Consider the following 21,085-nt stretch of genomic DNA (forward strand, 5'->3'; position numbering starts at 1 on the left):
CATGTGGCTTTTATGTCCGACTGTTTGAGGAGACAGCTTTAATACCATCTTTGAAAACTACTCGTATTTTTGATACTTTTTACATATGTTTAGAGATTTGTTCTGACACTGAGATAAAATGTAGAATTGTGGGTGTTGTGTATATATTAATAATTATTAAGTAAAGCCAATTGTACAGCTATATGTAATCTATAAGTTAAATACAGGTATACTGCTGCTATTATAGTCTGTTTTGTAGCAATAATGTATCTTGCTTTTACATTCATACAGATACAGATGCTCAGACATACACAGTCACGATAGTCAGTAATCCAGTTGGTACATCAGTTAGTGGATCTACTAACACATTTGACTATCCCATACTGAGTAGTGTAACTCTGACATGTATGGTGACATCAAGTGATGGATCAATACCTACAGTAACTAACTACCAATGGGACACTGCAGGATGTTACACTAACACTGCTCATAGTAGGGGTAACCCAACATGTTTTCCTACTGGTCAGACAACACAAAGTGTAACTGGTAATATTCTGCTTGCAGAGGATGCTGGTACCATCACCTGTACTGTAACAATTGGTGGTGCTGACTATATCAGTGAATCATTAACTCTTCGTATATCAGGTAAAATTCAGTATACAGTAATAACATTAATAGTTGTGTAGAGTGCATGACAGATGCTGTATGCCCCTACATACACCATAGGGCTACCCTATGTAAAAGTGGGACAGCACTGGGCCCTGGTTTATTACACTCATAAAATTTTATATGAAGTTTAAATATTTTAAACGTAGTTAATGGGGGGAGTAAAACATCAAGCATTCTCCTATCAGTAGCAGTGTAGCATTAAAAGAAATAATGCATTAATAAGAGTAATAACACATGCGCAGTGAATTGCACGCAGTCGATGAAGTAGCTGCTTGTGGGAGGCGAAAAATACTCTTGGAAACAGTGCATGGCGAATGCTACCTTCCCACCATAATAACAGGTGAGCAACCAACATCAACTACTGTGCTTATAGTGCTAATTTAAAATCAAGCCTTTTATGCTCAAAATAGTACTTTCAAAATTATATTTTCAACAGCTGACTGTTTTATTAGAGTACATCTAGTTTCCTGACTTGACTGTTTAGAGTGAGTGACGTGTTTTAGATAAAGTGACATTGTGACTTGTATTAAGTTCTTAGTTACCTGACTATTGACAATACCATTGTCAGAGTCTCCTGGAATTCTAAACAATATCACATAGTTCCGTCTACCATCTTCTCTCTCACCATTTACCTCTAAACACATATTTACAATAGTTACCACTAGTTACTACAGTATTTAAATTAAACTTTTTATTATTTACATTTTTTCTCCACCACACAAGTAGCATTAATGACGATATGGATAGTCTCCTGGATGTTTCTGCTGACATCATCGGTGAGACCCCCAAAAAGAAGCCAACATCACCACGGTCATTTGCCAAGGACGTTGTAAAATGCCTTGGCATAGTAACACCAAACTCTGGTAGAGTCGATGCCACCGAATCCTTAAGTTCTAACACTGTTAATTAATGTGAAGTTCAATATAAAAATGCATTAATAATAGTTATACAGATACAGTGTGAAGTCTTTGGAATTTATAGACCCGAAGGTCCGAGTAGAGCTGTGCAATAATGACAATAGATCGATTATCGCTTTAGTAAAGCCAATGCACAATAATGATAAAGCACATCATATTATCACGATAATTATGTCAGCAAAAATTGTGCACGTGCATCAACTAATTCAAAATGGCGACTAATGAAAGCCTTGTTGCATTAGAGCAGGAAGACAGCGAAGCTGAAGTTACGTTTGTAGAAGAGGAAAGAGGCGTATTAGATGACGATGAAAGTGGAACTGAAGATGACGATGTAGAACTCGAAAACGACAAAGGTGTGAGCAATGATGCTATCTCAGTTACTGTAACCACGGAGTTTCTACCACTAGAGAAGGAAAAAAGTCCTGTCTGGAGGTTTTTTGGATTTTCTGCACGTTCCGGTGAGTACGTAGAGAAGGACAAACATTGCCACAAGGAAGTGTTTTTTGTACATTGTGTAAAAATCCCTTGAATTATACTGGCAGCACCACAAACATGATTGTGCATTTACAATACCACCACTTGGCTGAATACAATGAACTAGTGTCTCTGCAAAAATCGAAGTCTAGTGAGCAAACTAAAACACCTCTACCCAGAGGGCAGCCATCTATTGAAGAATCATTCGGAAAGATGATGCTTCTTTCACATAGTTCCACAAGATGGAAAATTTTGACTTCTGCTGTTTTCCAGTTTCTGGCAAGAGATCTTGTTCCAATTGATACAGTGAATGACACTGGTTTTCGGAACATGCTGAAGGTGTTTGAGCCCAGGTACACTCTTCCGGACCGAACCACGTTCAGTAAGCATTATTAACACCAGAAACAAAAGGCTATATAGTGAACAAATGGCATCTGGGCTAAAATATTTTTCAATAACAACTGATTGCTGGACTTCCAGAGCACAGCACAGTTTTATGAGCTTGACAGTTCATTACATTTCTGCCGAATGGACTTTACAGTCTCACATGCTTGAGACAGGAGAAATTACTACCGGGCATACTGTAGTTAATTTATCAAGTTATTTAGAAGAATGTCTTGACCGGTGGAATTTGCAGTCCACACAAGTCAGTGCAGTTGTCACTGACAATGCCTTAAACATTACAGCTGCTATCAGTAGATTGGAATGGCAACACTTTGGCTGTTTCAGCCATACACTGCAGTTGGATGTGCAGAAGGCTATATCTTTGACAGATGTATCTAGAGCTTTCGGTCGTGCAAGAAAACATTTTCACTCCTCAGTCAAATCTACCAACATTCTCAGGCAAAAGCAGCAGGACCTATGACATGATCAACGCAAATTAATAAAGGTAATTATATAGAAACAGTGTGACAATGGATGTTACACCTAACAAAACTATAAATAACAATTTTAGCAGTTGTAAAATGTTGTAATAGGGGACTTCTGCAAATTCAATGTCACACTATTCCTTAACAGTAAACATACAACAGAATATTTAATGACTTATTTATTATAGGACATCATAACCAGGTGGAATTCTACATTCTACATGATCAACAGAATTCTTGAACAACAGCAGCCATTATGTGCCACTCTTATTGAGATCCATAAACCTGAGCTAATGCCAACAGATACAGAAATATCCACAATGGAGGCTTTTGTTGACATAATGAAGCCCATTGTTGAAATCACAGAAACAGTAGGAGGGGAAAAGCAAGTAACTCTCTCAGCATTAAGACCTCTCATTTATAAGCTCCTCACTAAGTATTTGCAAGTCACTTCTGAAGATTCCCGTATCAAAAAGGATATTAAGAATGCAGTTAAGACAGATCTAGAAAATCGCTACCAAGACCTACAATTAGAAGAAGTGTTAAACAAAGCATGCTTTCTTGACCCTCGGTTCAAATCGTTATCTTTTTTACCAGAGGCAGAGAGGAGGTTTATCAGATCATTGGTGGAAGAAGAAGCTGTAGAATTAAGGCAGGCAGGTAGTGAGGATGCATCTGAATCAAGTATAACAGAAAGTGGACCACAGAAAAAAAATCCCAAGAAAGGTCTCTATTCTTCACTAGAAGATTTAATGGACTTGCCATATGTGACATCAGATAATCCACAAGAGGCTGCTAAAAAGGAAACCCAACAATATCTCTCTTTAGATGCCACCTCATCAGATAATCCAATTGATCCAGCTAAGTGGTGGAAAACCTACTCTGTGCAGCTACCTTTTTTATCTTCACTAGCAAGGAAGTACTTATGTATTCCAGCTACCTCTGTATCCTCAGAGAGGGCATTCAGTGTTAGTGGTAACGTCATCACCTCAAAACGATCTTGCCTACACCCAGAAAATGCTGAGATGTTAACGTTTTTGGCTTCTAATCTTTAAAAAACTTAACAATATAATTATGTAGAACAAACCATACTACTGTACACAATGTCATGTATGAGGTTTTTTACTTTTACACTACAAACTATTTATTTACCTCTTCCATAGAGGACTTGCATGCGTGAAACAACGGTTGCTAGGCGGACATATTTCGGGACAACTTTGTATGGCGCATATTGGGTCAGAATGAAGGTAACAAGATTTATTCACTAAGCGCTAGGTATAGTGGCACTGGGAAGCGGGGCTGGTTTTGAAATAGATCTTATCATTGGCTTTGTGAAATAGGTGGCTAATTAAATTTCGATACATTACTCACCAATTCTAACTTCTTCGCCTTTTTTAACGAGCTGGGTGGTATTTACAACACAACTCAACAAAGATTCGCTTCATTACAGCCTGTACCAAATCCTGAGAAAGCGCTTTTCAGCCACAACACTGTCCCGAAACATGGCCGACAGTTACGGTTGCTTAGCAATTACAATGATTTACGTAGTCCTCTATTGGGTATTATTAACGAGAGGTTGACAATTCTCCTGAATCTTGGTAATCTTACAGTCACCTTAGCAACCATCAGTACACATGTGATACAATCAAGTGCCTGTTTGACATCATTGCACATATAGCTTACGTATATCGCGCAAAGGAACTCGCATTATCATTGGATAAAATTAATATACATCGGTTGGTTGCTGTAGAGTTATAGTTGAAACGAAATGGAAGCTAGCCTTAGTGAATTTTTAAGTGAAGATCGAGTTGTTTACTTATATCAGTGAGGATACGTCCCCTAATAACAGCCACGCCCATCATGCTTGTGGTAGTGATAACGTGCTAGACGAACTGGACTTAATTGCCACCCTTAAGAGCAATAGAGAATTCGAAGACTCTAATGACCAAGTAACGTCAATTGTTTCAAAAAGCAGGCCATTTGGCAAGGCCTTAGTGGGGAAAATATTGAGCAAGCAATACAAAGCATAGTTCCTGAGAGTACAAGGAAAGATACCAAGTACTGTGTTTCTGTGTGGGACAAATGGGTAGCTGCAAGAGCAAAAGGTGCAGGTACAATAATACCATACCTAAAAGATATCAGTTAAAAATCACTGGATATGCTACTTTATTCTGGAAGTTCGAAAAAAAAGGTGGGACAGAAATTCCGCCCAACACTCTACACCACATATGCTATGGGATCCTGAAATACTTAAGGATAAGTGGAATAAATGTTGACATATTTAAAGTATCAAGTTTCAAAATGTTTTGGGATCTGAAATGAAAAGTCTACAAGCATTAGTGTTGGGACAAAGCTGAAGTCATTAGTTTTGAGGATGAAGAAGCCATGTGGGAAAAAGGAATTCTTGGCGGTGGCAACCCTCAGTCTGTATTAGACACAATGGTATTTATGAATGGGTTATATTTTTCATTACGATGTACAGACAACTGCAACACCAACCATCACAAATTACACTAATTGAAAAACCAGGTAAAAAGCCTTATCTACTGTATAAAGAAGATGTCTCAAAAATGTTTAACCCCGGTGGAGTGAAAGGCAGAAAAAATAAACAAATAATTGTTATGCACCATGCAAACTTGAAAAATCCAAAGAGATGTTTTGTTCTACTTTATAAGCTCTACAACAGCCATTGTCCACCTGATTGACTATCTAATAGCTTTTATCTCCAACCACTAAAAGACCCAAGTAAAGATATTTGGTATTCCACTATGCCAGTTGGTTATGCTACAGTAGAAAAAACAGTTGGTAGTATGTACAAAAGTGCTGAAATGGTAGGATACTATACTAACCACTCATTTAGAGCTTCTTCTATACCCTGACTGTACCAACATGAAGTGAATGACCAACAAATAATGGAAAGGACTGCAATAAATATTGTACAACATAATATGCATGTAAATACAGGAGCACAGATGCATCATCATCTATCTCTTGAGTGTGCTTCAAATAACCCTGACCCTGTGTTCAACATATCTAAATGTTCATCAGTATCTATAACCTTAATTCTCCAAGTAGGCTAGCTGCTACAGTTTATCTGATCTTTATCTGTATAAAATATGCATAAATTATTATGGTTATTATTGTACACGATTAAATTAACAAGTACACAGAAAAAATTGGAATTTTCAACTAGAGTATGGACCATAGCACATCGATAAAGAGTACTGAAACAAGCTGGAGTAGTGCACGATATTAAATCGCAGTAAAACAATAAGAAGTGTGATATCCCTACTGTGCATTTCCGTTATCCTGAGCACAGTAAGGATATAACACTTCTTATTGTTTTACTGTGGTTTAATATCGTGCACTACTCCAGCTTGTTTCAGAACTTTTTATTTATGTGCTATGGTCCCTACTCTAGTTGAAAATTCCAAATTTTTCTGTGTACTTGTTTGTTAACTTTTTTTTGTCAATAATTATTATTATGACTGGTGAACCCATGCATACCGCATCTGAAATGGTGCCGCATGCTCCAGCTATAAAAAGTGAAGTATCCATTATGCTTCGTTGTCAGCTATGTTCAACCCATTACATAGGAGTATGAATCAAGACCTGTTCAAAAAGCACCTCTGCAACCCACGCATACCGAAAGAAAGAATGGTGCCGTGTGCCCCAGCTATATCAATTATCATCTGAAAAGTGAAGTATCCAATACGCTTCATTGTCGGCTATGTTCTATCCATTACACAGCAGTATACGAATCAAAAACCGTTTGAAAAGTACCTCTGCAATCGAAGTAACTACTATCAAAAATACGGACGATTTCCATTACGAAGGGAAGCCATCACGTGCTACCACCAAATCGACACTTCTTGTTGTCAGCAGAGATGAATGGGACACAAAGGAGGACACTGGTAAGTCCATGAAGAATGCATTGTACGTACTGCGGTATACTAAAAGGCACTTCTCGGGCCGAAGCGACGTTGAACAGTGAAAAAACTCGTATCCTTAGCTGTTATCGAGTTACGCTTGTCTGAAGGCATCAGTTGGTCAGTTACTCAGTCAGTCAGTAGAAAATTCCATTAAATAATTTTAAAAGATTCCATAGCAACTTGTTGAAAGCGTTTCAGGTCGATCTGAAAGCTTGTTTGGGCTTAGTTTTACCTAACCAATACTGCCTCATCGCCGTCACGGAAAATTAAGGCTGTTTTGTGGGTGATTTTATTTTGTTGGTGATGCCTACTCCTTTGGTGTCCCTACTATACACTACTATCGTAGTGTATGATATTGTAAATTTCTGACATGGTATTGTGAATTTTTGTTATATTATGCCTGAAGGCGTGGAGTATATTAGAAAACAAGGTGGAGTATATGAGATATTACCCACCCAAAACAGCCTAAATAGTCTAACATATGTTATTTGTTTGCTTATTTTAGAACACATTGCTCATTTTATCTCTGTGATGCTGTGATAATGCTTGATGCTTTTAATTACCTATTATACTTCATGACAATAATATTTGCTAGGGTTTAGACAGCACTTACCGTATGTGTCAAGTGTTCTTGTATTGTTGTAAAAATATTATCAGTGACTGGCTGTATGGATGGAAACCATTATGTGATGGTGGTAATATATATCTAATCCAAATCAGCCAAGCTGTAAAAAAAGTGTGCGGCCCTCAAAAAGGCTATGGTTAAAAAAGATGTGAAATCCAAGGTGGCGGCCAAGAAATGGCTGTGATGGTAGGTTAATGGTAAAAATTTTAATGATGGCAATTCTGGTGAATTTTGTGCCAAGACCAAGCAGCACCAAATTCACCTGAATTGTCGTTATTAAAATTTTTACCATTAACCTACCATCACAACCATTTCTTGGCCGCCACCTTGGATTTCACATCTTTTTAAACCATAGCCTTTTTGAGGGCTGCACACTTTTTTTACAGCTTGGCTGTTTTGGATTAGATTTCACTTCTTTTTGTATTTGTATACCCCAAAGCCGGCCTATGGCTGGCTTTGGGGCTTGTTTAACCTATCGTTTTTTCTATACCACAGGAAGAAGAAAAGATGAAGCAGATGTTAAATACTTTAAATATTTCTGAGTTTATCAGTAAATGTACAAGTTATATATATATATAATACATATATTTATTACAGAGCTCTCTGCATGGTGGTTTCTTTGTAACTTAATGCTCTACAAGGTGACTTCTTCTAGCTGATCTCTCTACAGGATGAATTGTTTGCAGCTGAACTATAACTCTTCTTCCAGCTGATCTCTCTACAGGGTGATTTGTTTGTAGCTGAACTATCTACAAGATGACTTCTCTAGCTGATATCTCTACAGGGTGAATTGTTTGCAGCTGAACTATCTACAAAGTAACTCTTCTTCTAGCTGATCTCTGTACAGGGTTAGCTGAACTGTCTACAAGGTAACTTCTTCTAGCTGATCTCTCTACAGGGTGATTTGTTTGTAGCTGAATTCTGTACAGGTGATTTGTTTGCAGCTGAGCTCTTTACAGAATGGTTTCTTTGTAGCTGAACTCTCTACAAGGTAACTTCTTCTAGCTGATCTTTCTAGAGGGTGATTTGTTTGTAGCTGAACTATCTATAAGGTGATTTGTTTGTAGCTGATCTCTCTGCAGGTTGATTTGTTTTAGCTGAACTGTCTACAGGGTGATTTGTTTGTAGCTGATATCTCTACAAGTTGATTTGTGTGTAGCTGATCTCTCTCCAGGTTGATTTATTTGTAGCCAATCTCTCTACAGGGTAATTTGTTTGTAGCTGAACTATCTATAAGGTGATTTGTTTGTAGCTGATCTCTCTGCAGGTTGATTTGTTTTAGCTGAATTCTGTACAGGTTGATTTACTTACAGCTGAACTCCTTACATTGTGTCTAGTTTCTAGCTGATCTCTCTACAGGGTGATTGTTTGTAGCTGATATCTCTACAAGTTGATTTGTGTGTAGCTGATCTCTCTGCAGGTTGATTTGTTTGTAGCCGATCTCTCTACAGGGTAATTTGTTTGTAGCTGAACTCTGTATACAGTGATTTGTTTGTAGCTGATCTCTCTGCAGGTTGATTTGTTTTAGCTGAACTCTCTACAGGGTGATTTGCTTGTAGCTGAACTCTCTACAGAGTGATTTGTTTCTAGCTTATCTCTCTACAGGTTGATTTGTGTGTAACTGATCTCTCTACAAGCTGATTTGTTTGTAGCTGATCTCTCTGAAGGTTGATTTGTTTCTAGATGATCTCTCTACAAGTTGATTTGTTTGTTGCTGATCGCTTTAAAGGTTGATCTGTTTGTAGCTGAACTCTCTGCAAAGTGTTTTGTTTGTAGTTGATCTCTCTACAAGGTGATTTTTTGTAGCTGACCTCTCTACAGGGTGATTTGTTTCTAGCTGATCTCTCTACAGGGTGATTTTTTTGTAGCTGACCTATCTTCAGGGTGATTTGTTTCTAGCTGATCGCTCTACAGGTTGATTTGTTTGTAGCTGAACTCTCTACAGGGTGATTTGCTTGTAGCTGAACTCCTTACATTGTGTCTAGTTTCTAGCTGATCTCTCTACAGGGTGATTTGTTTGTAGGTGATACCTCTACAAGTTGATTTGTGTGTAGCTGATCTCTCTGCAGGTTGATTTGTTTGTAGCAGATCTCTTTACAAGGTAATTTGTTTGTAGCTGAACTGTCTATAAGGTGATTTGCTTGTAGCTGATTTCTCTGCAGGTTGATTTGTTTTAGGTGAACTCTTTACAGGGTGATTTACTTGTAGCTGAACTCCTTACATTGTGTCTAGTTTCTAGTTGATCTCTCTACAGGGTGATTTGTTTGTAGCTGATCTCTCTGCAGGTTGAATTGTTTGTAGCCAACCTATCTACAGGGTAATTTGTTTGTAGCTGAACTCTCTATAAGGTGATTTGTTTGTAGCTGATCTCTCTGCAGGTTGATTTGTTTTAGCTGAACTCTCTACAGGGTGATTGCTTGTAGCTGAACTCCTTACATTGTGTCTAGTTTCTAGCTGATGTCTCTACAGGGTGATTTTTTTGTAGCTGAACTCTCTACAGGGTGATTTGTTTCTAGCTTGTCTCTCTACAGGTTGATTTGTGTGTAACTGATCTCTCTACAAGCTGATTTGTTTGTAGCTGACCTCTTTGTAGGTTGATCTGATCTCTCTACAAGTTGATTTGTTTGTTGCTGATCGCTCTAAAGGTTGATTTGTTTGTAGCTGAACTCTCTGCAAAGTGTTTTGTTTGTAGCTGATCTCTCTACAGGGTAATTTGTTTGCAGCTGAACTCTCTCCACAGTGACTTGTGTGTAGCTGAATTCTCTAGAGAGTGACTTAATTGTGGCTGAATTCTCTATAGGGTGCATGACTTGTTTATAGCTGAACTCTCTTCAGTGTGACTTGTAATGTTCTGAATCTCTACAGTGATATATTTGCTCAACTCTCCACATGCAGGGTGACTTGCTTCTTGCTGAACTGTCTATAAGATTAACTGTTTGCAGCTGAACTCCCTACGGCATAACTTGTAATGTAATATAATTCTATAATGGAGTAAATAAATTAGCCGAATGCTCTATTAGGGTGACTGTTCTATTAGAGTATCTCGATCTCTCATTTGCTACAAGGAGGTGGCTTTCGAATCATAACTCAGTGGTTTGTAATCCGATTCTTCTGTACTACTGCAAGGACTTTCTATGAAGATTATTCCAGCTATACACTGATTTTCAGCTTATTGCTGTAAGCGGTTTGCCTAGTAGGCGTGAAAACTAATACTTTTTTATTCATAAAAATCTATCGCGTAATTGTGACACAGGTTGGGTTTTGTGTCATATCTCTATGGTCTTTATCTCGATTCCTTTCAAACCACCAAAAGGCACTCCTACGATGGTTACTCCATCTACATAGCAATTTTCAACTCATTCCATGAAGCGGTTTATCCTGTAGGTGGGACAACAAATCGATCTTGTTTTACGCGAATAATTGGTCGTAACTCCTGAACTATTCATCGGATTTACACCAAATTTGATGCTAGGGTTCGCCTTTGGACTCCCTTTCTGCGTGCCAACTTTCAAGGCGATCAGAGTACACGTTTGTGTTTTATAGCAATTTTTTCAAGTGTACGAAAACACGAAGAAAAAAAAACGAAGAAAAAAATCGAAACTTTGGCAGCTCGTATCTCAGAAATGGCTGGAGCGATTTCCTTCACATTTGGAATGTAGACTCCCCTGGCTGGCGGGCAACTCTGGAGCAAATTTGGTTCCAATCGGATAAGAGATCACCGAGATACAAAGGTGTGAAAATGACATTTTCTTTCTTCCTGTCAATATACTCACGGTGTGGCGCGCCGTCTTCTTGGGCCGCACGACACACTGCCGTGTGTCTTGATAATAGATTCTCAACAACATATACTGTATCCCATCAAAGATATGTAACAATTATAGTATATAAACATTTTGCAGTTTAATCAAGACTCACGGTAGTGAGGCGCGCGGCCAAGAAACTACGAAGCGCATGCCCAATTAAAAGATGCGGCCACTACTGTGAGTTATTTACGTGTAGGGTCGGTTTTGCAAAATTAGTCCTGGATTATGCAACATCTCTCAATGGATTTGTATTGCGTTATATAATAAAAAAATCTTTAGTTGTCGTTTTCTTGCGACCTTGCTAAAATAAAAAAAATATAGCCGTATTTAGACATAATTTTTTTTATTTTACTTTATTTCTCTACCTTGTGTTACACGTATCGTCACGTTATACCAGTCATTTTACCCGTGTTTGTACCGGCCATCTAGGCCTGACATTATCTAATTCTGGTTGGCCCTAAGCGTATTTTCTCCATTCAAACCTGTAATCCCTACAATAACTTTTAAAGACACGATGTGGACACAAGCCCTAATGTCTGACAAACAAGTTGTGAAAGCGTGCAGACCCGTAAGTTCCCTAGGGAAGGCGTTTTGAGCAGAAATCTTTTAGAGTCCATTTAGTTCCACGTCCCATGCGAACATTTATAATCGGCAGATGTCTTATATACAAGGTGTGAAAGCGTGAAGAATGTACAGACACCATAAATCATTAGTCAATACTCCATTTAGTGCCATGCACCACTTATGATACAAGAAATATTTTGTAAGTTGTGTGGAATGACCACTGAAAACTCATGTACAGTCACAAACCACAAACCACTTTCCAGACAAAATTTTGTTGCCCTACATTAGTTTACGTACATAATGAAAGCCACTACACTCCACCTTAAACTGATGGTGCTTTGTGGAAGTATGAACTGCCGTGACAGAACAAATGAGGCAATTCTAATTGTGGATAAGATGGCTGCAAAATTCATGAAAATTTCTTGCGGTAGAGTAAACATATAACAATGCTATTACAACACATAACAAAAATTTTAATAAACATCAGTTTAACACCAAGTGATTATTTCTTGGATATCTGCATGATGATACAACATTAAGTGAGCCCTGTAAAAGAACAAGCAGGCACTGAATTAAACATTAAAAAAATTATATTTAAGACTATAAGTGAATCTGGTGTACCAGTGGCAGATACAGGGGGGTTGCAATGGTTTCAGCTGAAACCCTCTCTGGAAATAGCACGTCCAAAATTTATTGACGAGTCGTCATATGGGTATAAAATGAAAAATTTCATACTTTAGCCTTTGAAATCACAATTACAACGTTCTACAGCAGGTTGTGACCTTTTTTTTTTTGGTCTTCGACTTTTTGTTAGGCTGAAGTTGAGTGGAATCTGAAACCCCCTCTGAAATTTCTAGATCCGCCACTGTGTACCAGAGGTAACGTAAATGTGTTTTCGTGCCTAAGTACGTAAACGTGAGACCTGTCAAACAACAAGTGGCCACCAAACAGAATGTACAACATGGTAAATATATTTCTTAGCTATACAACAGGAAATTCAGGATTGCAATTGTACCAATTCCCACTTTTAAGCTAAGTGAATACCTGACAATATTGTTTAACCCATTTTACAACCAATACCTGATCTTAAATAACATTAAGTTACACTAGTGCATTAAAGTACAACTTATAAAGCAATTGCTGAGAGCTTGTACACACACCTGAAGTCAAAGCTGCTAATCAGACAACTGGCCAATTATCACTAGAGCTGGGTTTATGGTCACCACAACAAAACACAACTTGCTGTAATCTGACAACACAAGAGACCAATCGTATGAAATTCACAATACTAATAAAGGTCCTACCTGGTCCAGAATTAAGTATTACAACCGCATCCACTGTTAGTGGGTGAATCACTATGACTAGATTGCCTGTAAAAACAGATAGGTGAGCATTAAATGCAATACACTTAAATTTATCACTTTTTACACAAAATAAACATTTTATTCATTTAAACAGTTGCATTGTTACACAGAGACCTGAATAGACAGGCATATCAAGAAGTTTGCAGACATTCGCTATACTTTTGTTCATGGCAAAAATGCCAGCTGGAACAGCGTGTCCAATACATTTCAATTGAAAAATCAATAAAAATTAAGTATCGTGTACCACCTACCTCAAGTCTGTTCAGTAACTTTCTGAATTTGATATATGTAGAGCAACTCTCTGCGAGTACAATGATGCCTCCAATTCACGGAAATTTTGGCTTGTCAAAATGGTCTAAACTGACCAGGTGTAGCAAATTCCCCCATACATTTTGTATTGAGCATTTTGGGGTCATGCAATAAAAGGCGTAATAACCCACGACACGTGATAGATACCTTAGATTCCGAACCAGATTTGGAAACAGTGAATAGTGATTAAGATGAGCTATAGCAGAAGGAAATCAGGAAATTTAAGCTCGTCATTTTAAGGTTGAAAATCACTTACTTTTTCTATGGCGACAGATATTTGGAAAGGAATGCTCTAATCTATTTTGATGTCTTGACAGCCATTATTAACCTTCACTACATTATTGTTACAATTGAACAAAAGCACTGTGAAATAGTTCTGCAGGTTAGTTTGTGAAAATGACAGTGTTCCGTGATTAAACAAAATAATGTCCATCCCATGCAGCAAACTTCTTCATGTTTCACTGTACATAAATTCAGTAATTTAGACCAGAACATGTGAATGGGTATACCTTTTCATACAAACATCAGTATCTGACACAGATTTGCTTACTGACTTTTCATCTGCAGCTAAAGTTCCCAAGACTTCTGATGATGATGTAAGTGGCAAATGATAAGATAGCCACGGTTTTTTGGTAATTGGTCCATACACCTTGTCACTACAATCTCGCCATGAGATAAATACGAGCTAGTGGAGCTACAGTACTAGGAGTTTTCGCCTGGCGGGACTCTAAAATACTGCAAATGCGGTTAATCGGTGTGTGTCGATGTTGATCTAATCCTCGATCTAATCAGTTTCGTTAACCTCCACTCCAGACTTGTAGTCTTTCACGGGTTCTTTCATACTTCAACAACGGTGTACGGCCTCTGCATTAAAGTACACCTCACCATGAAATGAAATCCAGTTACAACAAGACTTAATGTTGATTACTCAGTCTCGTTACTCTCATTCTCCTTCTTGGACTGCCATTTTAAACAACATTTGTTCAATCTTAATTAAAACCGCGTATCACGTGTGTCCACTTAGGGTGTTGCAGGGACATTCCATGGGACTTCCCCTAAATAGATCACATGATAATTGTCAGTCTTGTGTGGTACTTGTCCTTAGTCATGACTCAGCATTACGGTACGTGTGTACTATAGCCTAGCTATAGGTGTGATGATGCATATATGGTCGCATAGAAGAATGCATAATGGTAGGGCAAATTCCCGCCCCTAGCTATGCCTATGGCATTAACTAGCTTTTTCTATAGCTACTATTATGTTGCTGATACATCGGGGGCACCAGAGTAAGGTGAAAGTGGTAGCTAAGGCTAAGTCAACTGGTCTATATAGTCTGGGCCTCTGGGACATACTCCCTGAGAAAATTTTAGCTAAGTATACTGCAACTTTTAGCTAGTCCTTCAGTGACCGAATTTGCTTCATCAAGTTTGAAAGTTTGTTTAATTCCAGTCAAAAAGGCTTAGATCTCAATACACTGGTTGTATCTTCTGATGCCCTATATACATTGTCCAAAAGATAGTTATAGTCCCATATTAAAATGAACACTTGTTGTATGCTTGCATGGACTCTTGATAATAATGACTATAATTATGTATTTATTTAGAAATGCTATCCCACTAGGGTTTAGCTTTCAGGTTGCATATACAAGATATTCTTTCATCTGCTGGTATAAATTGCTATTCCATGTACTATGAGGCCTGGGAAATGTAAGGCTCTAGCTCCACACTAAGAATCAAATTATATGATGTTCTACACAATGATAAGATAATTGTCAGAGCAGAGTTCATGGTTATTGTATCAGTAAAGAGTTTTGAACATTAATTGAGATGTTTTATTTAAGTGCATTGTGACTGTTCCTCCTATAATTCTTGTTCAATTATCTGGTATTTTGTTGGTTTCCCTCCATCCTCTTTACTGATCCCTCTTTATTGATTTTATTTGACTAGAAAATCAGTACACCTTGTCAATCCAGTTACAACAGTTGATCTAAATAATTATGATGATGATGCAGTTATTGAGATGAGGAGATGCATAGTGTTTCCCTACAGTGCCACAACACAAAAACACTTGATCAGAAATGTAATCTGAGACTTACATGTATATAGCTGCAGTGAACTAAGTAAGATCACTATAGCTGTCTCGTATTACCAACAATCAGTGCTTGTGCAATAAATTGTCTGTATTATGAATTCAGTAAAAATTATGCACAGCTAGCTGTGTAGTAATTTATTATGCACCCAGTTAACACTTAGCTAAGTTTGAGCATAAGATTCCTGCATGAAGTATTCCACAGATATATTTTGTAAATAATATTATAAAAAAGATAAACGTACTCTAATTGAACAGTCAATAGCTAGCTGTGTAGTAATTGTGAATTAATTAGGCACTTGCTAATTATGAGCATAATCTAAAGCATTTACCACAGATGTGAGATGTTGTAAATAGTAAATGAATGCCACAGGGTAAACATAAATCTATAGAACAGTCTGTCTATTCTACACTGTAAATTCATACTTCCAAATTTACAGTGTGAACAGTCTGTAATGTGCATGCCTTTGTCAAACAAGATGACAGGTGCACATGTTTGACTCTCCAAGATAATAATATTATTGCTAATTTCCCAATATCAGTCATCTAAATGTTACCATTAAATTTTTAACAATTTTGTTGTTCCCCCAGTGGGACTATCACTATAACAAAAATGAGTGATATCCACCTCAAAAACACCTTCGCTGTAAAAAAAGGCGCTTCCAAGAAACTACAAGTACCTGTAATCCAATGTAATTGAAAACAGCTCAGTTGTAGGGAAAGACTTCATAAAAGTAAAAATAACTGGTAACTTAAAGAGCTGATATCTGGAGCGGCCAAGAATCAATCTTACTCATACTAAAATTTTTTAATCCATGCAAGAACACCTTGCATTGGCTGTAAAAAAGTGCACCCATGAAAGTAATGGGCAATTGAAATAGCTGATATCTGAAGCGGCCAAGAATGAATGCTGATATACAACTAATTGGAATTAACAAAAAGTTTAACATGGAACCTTTATCTTTCAGCTGTGTTCTACATTCACTCTTGCTGCATCATAAATTAATTTCTTTTAACTCTAATTGGCTGGTAATTTGGCCGCCTTTTTTTTTGCTCTATACATCAGCTATTTCAATTGCCCATTACTTTCATGGGTGCACTTTTTTACAGCCAATGCAAGGTGTTCTTGCATGGATTAAAAAAATTTAGTATGAGTAAGATTGATTCATGGCCGCTCCAGATATCAGCTCTTTAAGTTACCAGTTATTTTTACTTTTATGAAGTCTTTCCCTACAACTGAGCTGTTTTAATTACATTGGATTACAGGTACTTGTAGTTTCTTGGACGCGCCTTTTTTTACAGCGAAGGTGTTTTTGAGGTGGTACGTACTACATGTACAGGTAGTATTGTATTGTGTAAGTTTCTTGGCCTGTAAACGTGTAGTAGACTACCTGTGGCATTTTTTGTATTATATACAGGAATTACCGTTATTGGGGGCCCAGAAAGCACTGGAAGTAGTGATGTGTCTGCTTCCAACATAATTGAGGATTACTCAGTTATCAGACCGATGGGTACTGGATTGCTATTCCGTTGTATTAGTGGATTGGGACCTACTAGTAATAATAACATCGAACTTGGTGAATTACTTTTTGGTAGTACAATGATTCAAGGTGGAGGATGTAATGGTCCTGTGATACAGCCTCGTGGAGCAACCATTAGTAATTTCATTGGAGTCATCAATGTGTTTTTATGTAGATCACTTAGCGCAAACACAAATAGTGAAGGTGTCTACACATGTATGATGAGGAACAGTAGCATGATGGAAGAGAGTGTCAGAGTTGGAGTCTATTTGTCAAGTAGAAGTAAGTTTCAGTGGACTTTTAGTAGTGGATGATCACAATAGAACACTGCATAGTCGTATACTGCATTACCTACAATCATTTCATTTGTCTAGTAACTATTACTTTTATGGCTAAAACAGTTAGCATTTGTCTGTACAAAAGGGCAAGTTTCACTCTGTTCACATTAGCACACTAACATGGTTCAGTTCCCCTTTCTTTGTTATATTTTCTGTACTTACTACTCACTACCTGGTTCATACTGATAAATGAGTGATTATAATTATAATTATGGTCAGTGTGCTTATTTATAATGGAATCATTTCTTGTGCTAAAGATCTTTTACCTCAAAAAAGAGTTTTATTGAGATGTCAACATCATTACAGTCTCTAGGAAGCTCAACAGAAAATTAAAGATACCTTTGGCTTGTAAATAAATATATTTTGTAGCTTTTTAATTAAACAGCTTTTAAAACTTCACAACCATCTACAAAAATCAACCTTCTAAGGGGAGGTTATTGCTGTTTCAAAAATAGAGCAACTATGCAAGAGCATAACCACCTATAACTAGCCTGTTTGTGATCCGGGAAATTGGAAACAGTGGAAATGGAAACCGGAAATGGAAAGTGGAAATGGAAAATGGAAATGGTCAAATCATCATATAAATGTACCCTAGAGTAAAAACCCTTATTTAGTGGCCACCTCTTAAAAACCACCTTGTTATAAAGACCACCTTCATACAAAGACCACTTTGTAATTAGATCTCAAAGATGGCTAAGGCATACTGACCTTACAAGACCACTTCATGGTCACTTTTTATAAAGACCACCTTTTTATAAAGACCACCTCTCCACATTGTAACAATACCTAGGTTCCAATCATTGATTTCAAGACTTATTAAAACAGCTAGGTCAGCTAAAAAATACTACACTGTTAAGGTCATCTCTTTATGAGACCCCATTTTTTGTTGATACAATATATAAATTGTAGTGTACTAGCCACATTTTACTTGCATAGACTAAGGACTTGGCACATTCTGGTACAAACTAAGCAATAATGGTAGATGACGTGAGTGAAGTGTGGACCAAAATATGGGAGATGACATTGACCTCTTTCTAAAAATCATGAAATACATGTTTGAAGCTTATCAAATATTACCATGTAAAGAGGTGGCCTTTATAAAAGGTGACCACAAAGTGGCCTTACCTACCTAATTACACTATAGTCTTTGTATAGAAGTGATCTTTGTACAGAGGTGGTCTTTAAAAGTGACACTAAGTGAGATTTTGCCATAAGAGCCTAGCTGTTTTGATGAAGTTATGGAATACATACTTAGAATCTTAGCTATTATTACGAGATGTGATCTTTGTAAAGAGGGTGGTCTTTCAGCGGACCATGAAATAGTCTTATAAGGTCACCTATTTTTGAGATCTAATTACAATGTGGTCTTTGTATGGAGGTGGTCTTATAAGATAAGAGGTGGCCACTAAACAAAGGTTTCACTCTAGGGCACGTTTATATGATGATTTGACCATTTCCGTTTTCCATTTCCACTTTCTATTTCCGGTTTCCGTTTCCACTGTTTCCAATTGCCCTTGTGATCCTCCCCTTGCCAGCTTCTGGATCTGCCCCTGCAATTGTTAGGGTTCTTCTTCAAGATCTATAATCACTTTAATGTGCTTACTGGATACTGTACTGTGCTGGCCTGGTTTCATCAAACGGGATGGCTAGCTTGGCTTGATTGGACATGGAAGCCATTTACTCTACACTGTGCATATTTTATTCAAGCTGTGCCAATTTAAAAGAGTTGACATCTTATATGCAAGTTAAAGAAATAGAAGTGACCAAATTTACTTAGTAGAGCGGCTAAGTGATAAAATTGTTCACTTCGATAAAAGCAACAAACTTGGTACAACATTTGCTTAATTCATACTATTTCATATTAGATATGGTGCCATTAAAATTACTAATCATATCACACTCAAAGAGCCTAAAAATTAAAATGTATTGGGAAGCCATAAAAGTACTCAAGCTGGCTCAATAGTGGATGTACTGAAATTTTGCATCTGAATACACAAGCAAGGGATGGTCACATCCAAAAGCTGATCAAGGGAGGTGCCCATCCAGGTCATTAGCTTGCCATGTTGATAAGCACAGAGGGTTACAGTATATGAAGCCATATATGTACAATACATTATTTCTGTTGGACCGTACTGGTACTTTTAACACTGAAATGCTGGCTCCATTACAAGTGTTTAAAACAGGTTATTTTACCACATTTTGAGGATTTTCTGATTACACCTGTAAATTTGAAACAAGTTCATGCTATTTAAGGGGAAAAAAAATTTGAAAGCACTTGTACGGTTTCCTTACCAGATATAAATGGGCTTATAACTTAGTTTTAAAGTTTTAAAACATGCCCTGAGGAAATGATTTTGATGTGGCACTATATCTCAAATGATTTAGTATACCTTACTCAACTTCTACAGAAAATTTGGTGCTTTTGTCACAAAATAAACTAACAATTTCATCATAAATTTGTTGCTTAGCCGCTCTACTAACTAGCCATTTATGGAATTAACCCTTTAACCCGCATAATCCAGAAAACTGGATTTAAACTTAATAAATACGTATGCTTTACACAAAGCGCTGTAACTTTCGAAGTGTCCATCCTATGGCTATGCAAATTACATTATTCTACTTGTGATATAGCAAGGATTAAAATGATACCTAGGGTTTTACCCTAACGCTAAATGGTCAGGTCAAAACTAGCCGTAAAAAATAACTTTTCAGTAAAGAAACACGCAAACCCATTACATACCTTTATAAAATGGTTGATAACTCAACGGTAGTTGATCCTATCGCCTTGCAACAACTTCCATTCAATTCGTCGTGAAATTTTGCATCAGGCCATATATGACTCACATCAGTAAATCCATAATCGAAATTAAACATGTGGCAAGAATTTAGAAACACGGAGATGCGATTCATCGCTGTTCACTGCTTCATAACAAGTAAGCCATTGTAGTTACAGTGTTCATTTAACCTTATTCAAGTAGCCCAGAAAACACACTTTTAATCTATGTGTATTTGTAGGCTGTAAGAGTTAAGTTAATCCACCTAGTGTTGCCATGCGTGCCCATATTGTGTAAACACGCATTTCCGAAAAGTTCTCTGCGGGTTTAAGGGTTAAAGACTGAATGTAGAACGTGAGTGAATGATTGGCCAGAGTGCTAGGGGTCCGCAATGAGCAAAAATTGCCTATGAGATTTATGTGATTTACACACAGAGATTTATAGTAAAGTGTATGCTGAAAATTGTCAAAAAGCAAAAGAAGTTTATCACATTCATAGCTGACCCCTCGGGCTAGAGTTAAAAGTATAGAGAACTTTCACAGTGTGTTTAAATGATGATGTCAGGTACTGTAGTCTCATTCAAAGTTAGATAGTAGGATATCAAATTGTCAACTGGATTTGCCAAACACGTACCAGGTGCCACTTTAACTAGTGCTGTGTTTTCCAATGTAAACAAAACGTTGTATTAGATAGTGACTGCATGGATCTAGTCAGAAGTATAGTGCATAATCAATGTTGTCCAATGTAAAAAAAAACAGTGGCTAACCAGCATTGTTGCTAAGGTAAATTACCCACAATGGTGGTTTGTGCTTATTTACATGTATTTGAGGCATGCGTGTGACTTGCTACTGTAAGTATGT

At 37.3% G+C, this 21,085-nt stretch overlaps 1 protein-coding gene across 1 annotated transcript in view; it reads left to right on the plus strand.

Moving 5' to 3' along the window:
* The window catches only part of LOC136254977 (hemicentin-1-like), an 83,655-nt gene that overhangs the window by 18,212 nt on the left and 44,358 nt on the right, over positions 1-21,085 (plus strand). The window contains exon 2 of the mRNA XM_066047697.1: positions 271-624. Coding sequence (XP_065903769.1) covers positions 271-624 — 354 coding nt within the window. The remainder of the gene's footprint in view (positions 1-270; positions 625-21,085) is intronic.

Source organism: Dysidea avara, chromosome 5 (assembly GCF_963678975.1).
Source record: "Dysidea avara chromosome 5, odDysAvar1.4, whole genome shotgun sequence".
Classification (NCBI taxonomy): domain Eukaryota; kingdom Metazoa; phylum Porifera; class Demospongiae; order Dictyoceratida; family Dysideidae; genus Dysidea; species Dysidea avara.